Source organism: Acartia tonsa, chromosome 4 (assembly GCF_053477335.1).
Source record: "Acartia tonsa isolate MP-2025a chromosome 4, ASM5347733v1, whole genome shotgun sequence".
Taxonomy (NCBI): domain Eukaryota; kingdom Metazoa; phylum Arthropoda; class Copepoda; order Calanoida; family Acartiidae; genus Acartia; species Acartia tonsa.
The window spans coordinates 8,835,218-8,844,951 of NC_137263.1; the positions used below are offsets into that span (position 1 = coordinate 8,835,218).

At 29.7% G+C, this 9,734-nt stretch overlaps 1 protein-coding gene across 1 annotated transcript in view; it reads right to left on the reverse strand.

Moving 5' to 3' along the window:
• Positions 1-9,734, reverse strand: part of Myo31DF (Unconventional myosin ID) — a 63,241-nt gene that overhangs the window by 17,593 nt on the left and 35,914 nt on the right. Inside the window, exons 8-10 of the mRNA XM_080156112.1 lie at positions 6,147-6,329; positions 1,800-1,871; positions 1,329-1,455 (exon numbers count right to left, since the gene is read on the reverse strand). Of these exons, the coding sequence (XP_080012238.1) occupies positions 1,329-1,455; positions 1,800-1,871; positions 6,147-6,329 (382 nt within the window). The remainder of the gene's footprint in view (positions 1-1,328; positions 1,456-1,799; positions 1,872-6,146; positions 6,330-9,734) is intronic.

Sequence of the window (9,734 nt, forward strand, 5' to 3'; positions counted from 1 at the left end):
TAGTGTCTCGTTAGCAGAAGGTACGTGCTTCTTTTTAAAACATGCAGATTTTTAAATTTACTGAACATTTTTGTATGATATAATTATACAATTTTGCAGCTATATTATAAACAATTTTGATTAAGCTTATAAATTTATTTTCTTAGTATTAGCTTCTGACACTACAAGTCTTAATTGTCTTTTGTCCTACCGTTGCGTCATCTGATTTTAAAGCTTCGCTTTCATGGATGTTGTCAACCTTTTTTAAGTTTAATTAAAGTCAATGCAAATGTAAAATATTTTCTGGAAACAATTTAAATCCTCCGGAAATCACAAATAAAAGTATGTAGTATTGTTTTAAAATAAACTGTAGCGGCACCTTTGTTGAATGGTTTCAATACTGATTTATAGCAAATTAATTATTTTTGAAATACAATTCTTAATTTAAATACTAGGTTTATGTATCCCTAAATAAAAAAAAAAACACCTAAAAACATTATTGTTTTCATAAAAATTCACGCCTTTTGAATTGAAAAAATATAACTGTTTCTTTGTAAAAAATCCGATGAAAACTGCAATAGATACGTCATTTTGAAGTTGATGAAAAAGTGTAACAAAAAAACTTTTTAAATCTCTCATAACAAAACATAATACAATAGGATTGATTTTGAATAAAGGGGGAGGGAGGGCAGTGATTATGAGCAAAACTAGAAATCTATATAATAAAGTAGCAGGATGTGTGTTTGTCTGTCAGTTTGTACCGAATGATCTCGCTAACCGCTGAACCGATAGGATTCTCCTTAACAGGGTAGCTTCTCATAGGTCTTGGGAAGGTTTATAACTATTTTGGGGGAGGGTAACACCACCCTTCCAAGATAAATCGCCCCTAGAAAATAATCCCCCCTCCCCAAAAAAAATAGATTCTTTTAAAATCTAAAATGATAGATTGGGTTATCAAATTCGACTCTCCCCTCCTCAAGTACCCCCTAGAGGCCTCTAGGGGCGTAGCCGCTAGTAAACAGATAAAGAAACTAAATTGTCAGGAATATAATTGCATAGCATAATATAAATCCCTGTCACTGAACGACACTGACACACTTAATACACAGGTGTTTGTGTTTCATCAACAGTAATCTCTACAACAATTTTTAGTAGAGCACCAATTTAATATCAACTTAATCCGTCCATCTATTTATCTTTGTGTTATTATAATCATAAAAATCAGTCCTATAAGAGTCTTTTTATAAGCCTAAATTCAAATATAAGCTTGTTTTGTATCTATGGTACTTTAAAAACAAAACTTCTATATATTTTTTTAATGGCAAATTTGTTTTTAAATAAATATTTACCTATAAAAAGTTGTTGTAGTTTCTCATTACAATAATTGATACAAAACTGTTCAAAGCTGTTGTTCTGGAATATTTCAAATCCATAAATATCCAGCACTCCAATGACCGTCGAATGAGGAACATACGCCTAAAATACATTTGTAGAGTAAATTGACTTCAGAACAATTGTCCTAAACATTGATATAGCTACAGATGTACAAACGTTACCAACGACTGCTTTGTCAAACGGTTGACATCAAATTGGTCTTAAAGCAGTCATAACTTATTGTAATGTAATCCTAGGACTTTCAGACAAATGTCGCATAATTAAAGTTTTAGTTATGTAAAAGGTATTGGTTATCACCTATGAAGATTAAACAAATTCTGTTTCAAGTATACAGAAAAAAAGATATTTTGGTATAATAGTCTTATCGGGTTTAACATTCTTTTTTTCTAAACATGTTTTATAATGAACGCCTAGTTTTGTTTTACCTGTGTGGCAACAGGATCGATGGCATCATTCACTTGTCCGACAACCCATGTGAACAATCTATCATACAAAGCCTGAAAAGTAATAAAAGTTTATTTAAGGCATGTGTAGTTCTTGTGAAAATGGTCGTGTACATTTCATATCTTCTCTAAACATTGAAAGTTTGTCCATTGTTAATGTTTTGATTTTATGAACCATAATTGTAAAATTCTATGATTCAAAACTTTAAATGGTAATACCTAGGTCGATTATGTACTATGTTTAAGTTTAAGTTTTGCATAAGAACATATTAATGTATATTATAGAATTTACTTGACTACTGATAAATCCACAGTTTTAAATTGAAATTTTAAAAGCGAAGCTTTTCTATAATTAGGGTCGGTCCGTCCGTACGTCCGTCCGTAACGGATAGCTTTTTTCGTTAATTTAGGCATGTTAGGATTGTCCTATTGATTTTAAATTTTGCATGGTGATTCCTTTAATAGTTAGGTACGATTTAGAAAGCGTAGCAACTCTATAATCATCACCAAAATGTCCGTACTTCCATTTTAAACATGTTGATTTTTTACTTTTTTAACAGCAAATTTTTATGTTATCTAATCATCCGATTGATCTGATTTTTGGTATATTGATTCCTGGGACAACAAAGTATAATGTAAAAAGCGAAGCAACTCTATAATCAAGTCCTAAAAATGTAAGTATGTCCATAAACATTATCCTGAATCAAGCAGTTATTCAACAAATCTACTTACAATTTTGCTTTGACTCTTATACATTTATATTATGATTATTCAGTTCTGACACTTTACAAGTGTTAATGTCCGTTTGTACTACCGTTTCAGTACTTCGCTTTTATGGATGTTGTCATCCTTGTTTTAGGTAAATATCTATATTATGTCAGCCATGACCACTTTATGTTAAAGCCAGATAATTGACACAAGCCCGAAAAATTGCAATTATCGATATAGTTACGACAGTTTTGAAAATTGAAAACGTTTTCAGTTTTTAGTTCACAATTTCTTGGGGGAGCAATTGTTTTGAGTCAAAAAATCTTTACTAGGTTTAACTTTTAAGAAATATCCCAATTCTGAAAATTAGATAAAAATGAAGAAAGGCCCAAATTTGTTGTGTAGATGAGAGACATGAAACAACTGAACCATGTCTTATGCAACATATAAAAAACCTTTATCTAATTTTTAGTAGCGCAGCTCTTCTACATTTAGGATGTGTCCGTACGTCCCAGTTTGCTATTAATGTACATTCATACATGTTAGAATCGTAAATGCATTTAAAACTTTCTCGAAGATTCTAGTATCCCCTTCTTTAAACACGCTGCATATCATCATTACAATTATGTAAGACTAATATGAAAAGCATTATCATTATAAATATACTAATTTTTTATTCTAATTTGTCCCATTTGTGTTTTTGTCATCCTTGTTTCTAAAAGTAATTTCTTTACTGGAAAATACATCAAGTAACTGGAACTGCGGTTTATAAAATGTTTTGCAAAACAAAGATAACATTGAAAATAAGCAGTTTTGTAATCTTAATTACTTCTATTGGTTTTTTATCTCCTTAAACACAAAAGGTTATTCATTTATAACTACACTTTAACTAAAATGACAAAAAATCATGATGTTTTTTGTTTATTGAAGGATTAAAAACTCAAAACATAAATTGTTTAAAATTGAATAATCTAATTCTAGTGTTATGAAGTATGCATATGGATGTGTGTGTGTTTGTATGTTCATATTTCTGTCTATGTGAATGTATTGTAAAGGTTGCACAATACAATTTGTTTGATAATGGGTTGTGAAAACTTTCCCTTACAACGACGCCCCACTCGACACTGGGATCAAAGATTCGAGAACTATGTCGATTAGGTTCATTAAAAAGAAAATTCTCTTGGCAGTTGCAGGACAATTTTAAATTTCTTAAGCAGAAACTGCGCCCTCAAGTAAATTATATATTGAAGCTGATATTTAGCAGAAATCTGTTTTGCACTTTTTGTATGAATTCCTTACAGGAAGAGAAACTTGAAGCATCTATGGCAAGGAAAAATGTTTGCAAAAAACTGCATTTTTTACAAGTAATTAGTAAATTTGATTTCTATTTCAAATACGATTTTCTCTTAAACATAAACTTTATTGTTATGTCACGCTAAAGGCTTTCGTTTTAGTTTATTAAAATAATTTAATTTAAAATAACACCTACATGGAAGCCTCTTTTACTTAACCTATATTAACCTAACCTAGTCAATACAGAGTGGGTATTTTTGTAAACTGGGCATAATTATATCATAGTGCAATTCTATGTTTATCCTTTTTGTTGTTTTGTTTGCTAACCGTGACGTGAGGTGAACCCAATTTTGTAATAACTTGGGAGTGAAACTACAACCATAACGCACGCGCGCACATCACACCAACAAACGACGCGCACTGTACACCAACCGACGCACACACCACAGCATATCAACCAACAGACAAAAATATATTCACAACCCAACTTTTTTGATGCATAAAACGGTTGGGTAGCCTAATTCCAAACAAAAATTTTTATTTCTATAAAAAAAAGAAACACTAACGGCGGCGGGTGGACAGAAAAACATAGACTAAACAACCCCAAGACAAAAATCTAAAAATAAAAAAGCTTATAACCTTCTTGAGACCTATGTCAAGCTTTTCTAATTAGGATAAAAACAACCGGTTCAGTGGTACTAACTAGAAAATATTTTTGATAAATTTATTTTCTAATTCAACGTAATAATAATTGAAATCTATTAATACTAAATGTGTATGTTGTTTCGTCCTAATAAATATTTGAATTAGAATTAGAAACCAAAAAAACTTACCACTTTACACAATAGGAGGATTAAGTAGCAAAATGAATAACTTTTATATTCAATTTTGCTTATATCAGATAAAGAGAATTATAAAATCACCACGAACAAATGCATTTTAAATGGAATATTTCGTCTAACAAGTTCATAATTTATAGAAGAAATATAAAAATCTTATTTTCAAATAAAGATTATTATTAAAAATGATTATCTTATGAAGAGACAATTACTGTACCTTTAAAAAATGCTCTGGTTTTAAGATGACTCATTAGATAAAAATACATTTTCATATATAAATCTTACACTTCATGCTCACATGGTTGTAACTCGTCGCTATGTCGTCAGTACTAGTATGTATAGGGTGGTACATAAATTTTGTTGCCAGTATACCTACTCTAAACTTATTAGATCGAATCAGATTGCTATCTTAGAACACAGTAAAAGTGTCGGACTGATTATGACGTAAAAATAAAAATTAGCCAATGAGAGGCCACTATAAATTTTACCATTGGTCAATAACGGCCTTTCATTGGCTAATTTTTTTTGTTACGTCATAATCAGTCCGACACTTTTACCTTTTACTGTGTTCGCTATCTTATAATCGTTATTAAAAGAGTAGTACAGCAGCCTACATTACCTGATAATCGTGGTTTTTGCCTTTTTTTTTTATCTCGGCGAAAATTCCAAAAGACAATTTTTTTTTTACAAAAATTATATATAAAAAATTACATCCACTCTAAAATTTTCTCCTTCCTACTTCCTGTAAGCCTTGACTCTCACTATTTTGTAATGCTCATAAGTATTTTATAAAAGAAATTCTTTGTAATTTAAAGCACACTTAAAAGTAGCGTAACTATTACATAACTTACTCTTTTACAAGTTTGCAGTTCATGTATCTTTATCTTATTTTAAATAAGGATAAAAAAAAAGCCTAAAGAAACGCACACAAAAAATCAAAATATAAAATACAGAAAAATAAACAGATTTTTGGACAGTGAGTTAAAAATCATCTTTAAAATTCATTTGAGTCATCTGTCTTTAATAGCAACCAAGTAAATATCCAAAAACCTATGGAAGACCAGCCAATGTAAGTCATAGCTTAGTTTTACTGCTAAGGAACATAAGAATGAATTTGTTTGATAATATTATCCAAAAGAATTTGTGTATGTGGGTAAGTGTAATGAATCCTTAAACTCCATGTACAGAAAAGCTCGTTAGCCTAATTTTATGTTTGTATAATCGATAGTGATTTAAAAGTGGTAGCCCGTCATATTGCGATATCTTTGGTCATAAAAACTAAAACGTTGTAATTTATCAAACAATAAATATTAATAGCTACTCATATCTAGGGTATGTTCATATGTCTTTTGTTAATGTTGAACCAATAAAGCTTGCTTGTTTACAAAGTACATCTCTCACTTCTGTTCTTTACATAACAAATTAGTTGTCTTATAAATGCATTCTAAGCATTACTAAAAATATGGAAAGGATCTTAAATAATATTTACCTTAGCAAATGCGTCCCTTCCGAACTCCGCCTCTTTATGCTTATGGACCTTCCTTAGTACTTCGCCGCTAGCTGCCAAAACTCTGCCGGTCAGAGCCTCCGTCAGCTCTTTCTCTGTGATTTGCAGGAGCTGTGCTATCAGCTGCAACTGGGATTTGTCAGTAAGGCTTGTGCTCTCGTCATCCTTAAGAATATTACCCTAGTAATCTCAAAACGTGTAAGTAAGCAATTAACATTTTTTTTGGCTTACTTAAATGTGCCATTGTGCCATTTTTGTGGTAAATTACTGATAAGCCATAAAGAATACTAATTGCTTACTTATATCAGCATTCTACAACAATTTGGTCTTACTTGTGAGATAAAAGAGGGTGGAGTAAATAAATACTCAGTCATTTACAGTAAAAGTGGCTTATATAAATTGAAGTGAAGAAAAAGAAGGAGGAGTAATAATTAATCCCTTCCTTCCTGTAAGCAGTTTATGAAAAAAAGAGAAGATTTGGCTGATATAAGCCAAATAAGCAACAAATGTGATTGATTGCTTATAAGTAATTTATCCAAAAATTGCATGATTTGGTATATAAGCCAAATAAGCATTTATTGTGATTGATTGCTTGTAAGTAATTTATCAACAAATTGGATGATTTGGTATATAAGCCAAATAAGCATTTATTGTGATTGATTGCTTATAAGTAATCTATCAAAAAATTGTATGATTTGGTATATAAGCCAAATAAGCAATAAATGTGATTGATTGCTTATAAGTAATCTATCAAAAAATTGCATGATTTGGTATATAAGCCAAATAAGCATTTATTGTGATTGATTGCTTATAAGTAATCTATCAAAAAATTGCATGCTTTGGTATATAAGCCAAATAAGCATTTATTGTGATTGATTGCTTGTAAGTAATTTATCAACAAATTGGATGATTTGGTATATAAGCCAAATAAGCATTTATTGTGATTGATTGCTTATAAGTAATCTATCAAAAAATTGTATTATTTGGTATATAAGCCAAATAAGCAATAAATGTGATTGATTGCTTATAAGTAATCTATCAAAAAATTGCATGATTTGGTATATAAGCCAAATAAGCAATCATTTTCATTGATTGCTTATAAGTAATTTATGAAAAAATAGCATGATTTTGTATATAAGCCAAATAAGCAATCATTTTCATTGATTGCTTATAAGTAATTTATGAAAAAAATAGCATGATTTGGTATATAAGCCAATTAAGCAATCATTTTCATTGATTGCTTGTAAGTAATCTATCAAAAAATTGTATGATTTGGTAAATAAGCCAAATAAGCATTTATTGTGATTGATTACTTATAAGTAATTTATCAAAAAATTGCATGATTTGGTATATAAGCCAATTAAGCAATCATTTTTATTGATTGCTTGTAAGTAATCTATCAAAAAATTACATGGTTTTGTATATAAGCCAAATAAGCATTTATTGTGATTGATTGCCTATAAGTAATCTATCAAAAAATTGCATGATTTGGTATATAAGCCAAATAATCATTTATTGTGATTGATTGCTTGTAAGTAATTTATCAACAAATTGGATGATTTGGTATATAAGCCAAATAAGCATTTATTGTGATTGATTGCTTATAAGTAATCTATCAAAAAATTGTATGATTTGGTATATAAGCCAAATAAGCAATAAATGTAATTGATTGCTTATAAGTAATCTATCAAAAAATTGCATGATTTGGTATATAAGCCAAATAAGCAATAATTTTCATTGATTACTTATAAGTAATTTATCAAAAAATTGCATGATTTAGTAAATAAGCAATAAATGTGATTGATTGCTTGTAAGTAATTTATCAAAAATTTGCTTGATTTGGTATATAAGCCAACTAAGCAATAATTTTCATTGATTGCTTATGAGAAATTTAACAAAAATTGCATGATTTGGTATATAAGCAAAATAAGCCTTTATTGTGATTGACTGCTTGTAAGTAATTTTTAAAAAAATAGCATGATTTGGTATATAAGCCAAATAAGCAATAATTTTCATTGATTACTTATAAGTAATTTATCAAAAAATTGCATGATTTGGTAAATAAGCCAAATGAGCAATAAATGTGATTGATTGCTTGTAAGTAATTTATGAAAAAATAGCATGATTTGGTATATAAGCCAAATAAGCAATAATTTTCATTGATTACTTATAAGTAATTTATAAAAAATAGCATGATTTGGTAAACAAGCCAAATAAGCAATAAATGTGATTGAATGCTTACAAGCAATTTGTGAAAAAATTGCATGATTTGATATATAAGCCAAATAAGCAATCAATATAATTGATTGCTTATTTGGAATTTATAAAAAAAATACTCAAAAGTTGTTATGCCCACAAATAAGAAAACGCAATTTGGTGACTTTTGGGACTAGTTTAATAAACAGCCCATTGGCCCATAGATAGGCACTTGGCCCCCTAGCCTATAACCTAACCTAACCTATGTATGAATGTTTAATGTACATAAACTTCTAATTATATATTTTTTTTATTCCATATATTTGTTAGGTTAGGTTAGGTTATAGGCTAGGGGGCAAAGCGCCCATGGCTAGGCAGGCCAGGGGGCCAAGCTCTGTGGCCATAACCTTTATTAAAAGTGGAGGCTACTTTCCTTAGGAGACTATTTTCCTTAGGAAGCTACTTTTCTAAAGTAATTGTCCCAAGAGCTTTGTCCTAGAGGCTACTTTGTCCAGAGGTTACTTTGTCCAAGGCTTCTTTGTCCAAGATCCCAGCAATCACCACTTTTTTTTATAACTCTTAATGGTTGATTATTAACTATATTTTAAATTAACAGAAGATATTACTTAGAAACCTATTGTTTGGCTTATATACCAAATCATGCATTTTTTTGATAAATTACTTATAAGCAATCAATCACATTTAGTGCTTATTTGGCTTATATACCAAATCATGCATTTTTTTGATAAATTACTTAGAAGCAATCAATCACATTTAGTACTTATTTAGCTTATATACCAAATCATGCCATTTTTTGATAAATTACTTAGAAGCAATCAATCACATTGAGTACTTATTTAGCTTATATACCAAATCATTCATTTTTTGATAAATTACTTACAAGCAATCAATCACATTTATTGCTTATTTGGCTTATATACCAAATCATGCTACTTTTTGATAAACTACTTACAAGTAATCAATCACATTTAATGCTTATTTGGCATATTTACCAAATCATGCAATTTTTTGATAAATTACTTATAAGCAATCAATCACATTTATTGCTTATTTGGCTTATATACCAAATCATGGAATTTTTCTCATAAATTACTTATAAGAAATTGATTGATTGATTAATTAGCCATAGTTTCCTAGTGTTTGGACTTAAGTAGTCATGGAGTTGGCTGAGAAACTTTTGTATAGCCACTAGGGCTATCAAGCTCCACGATCAAGCACATTATGACTTGACCTGCTATATCATGAGAGCTACACATTATTACCTCACCCTTGCCGAGTATGGCAGGTGTCCCAAATTAAGTCAACCAGAGGAAGTTGCCTGAATGTATTCAACTTAGTAATTAGAGTTGCCAC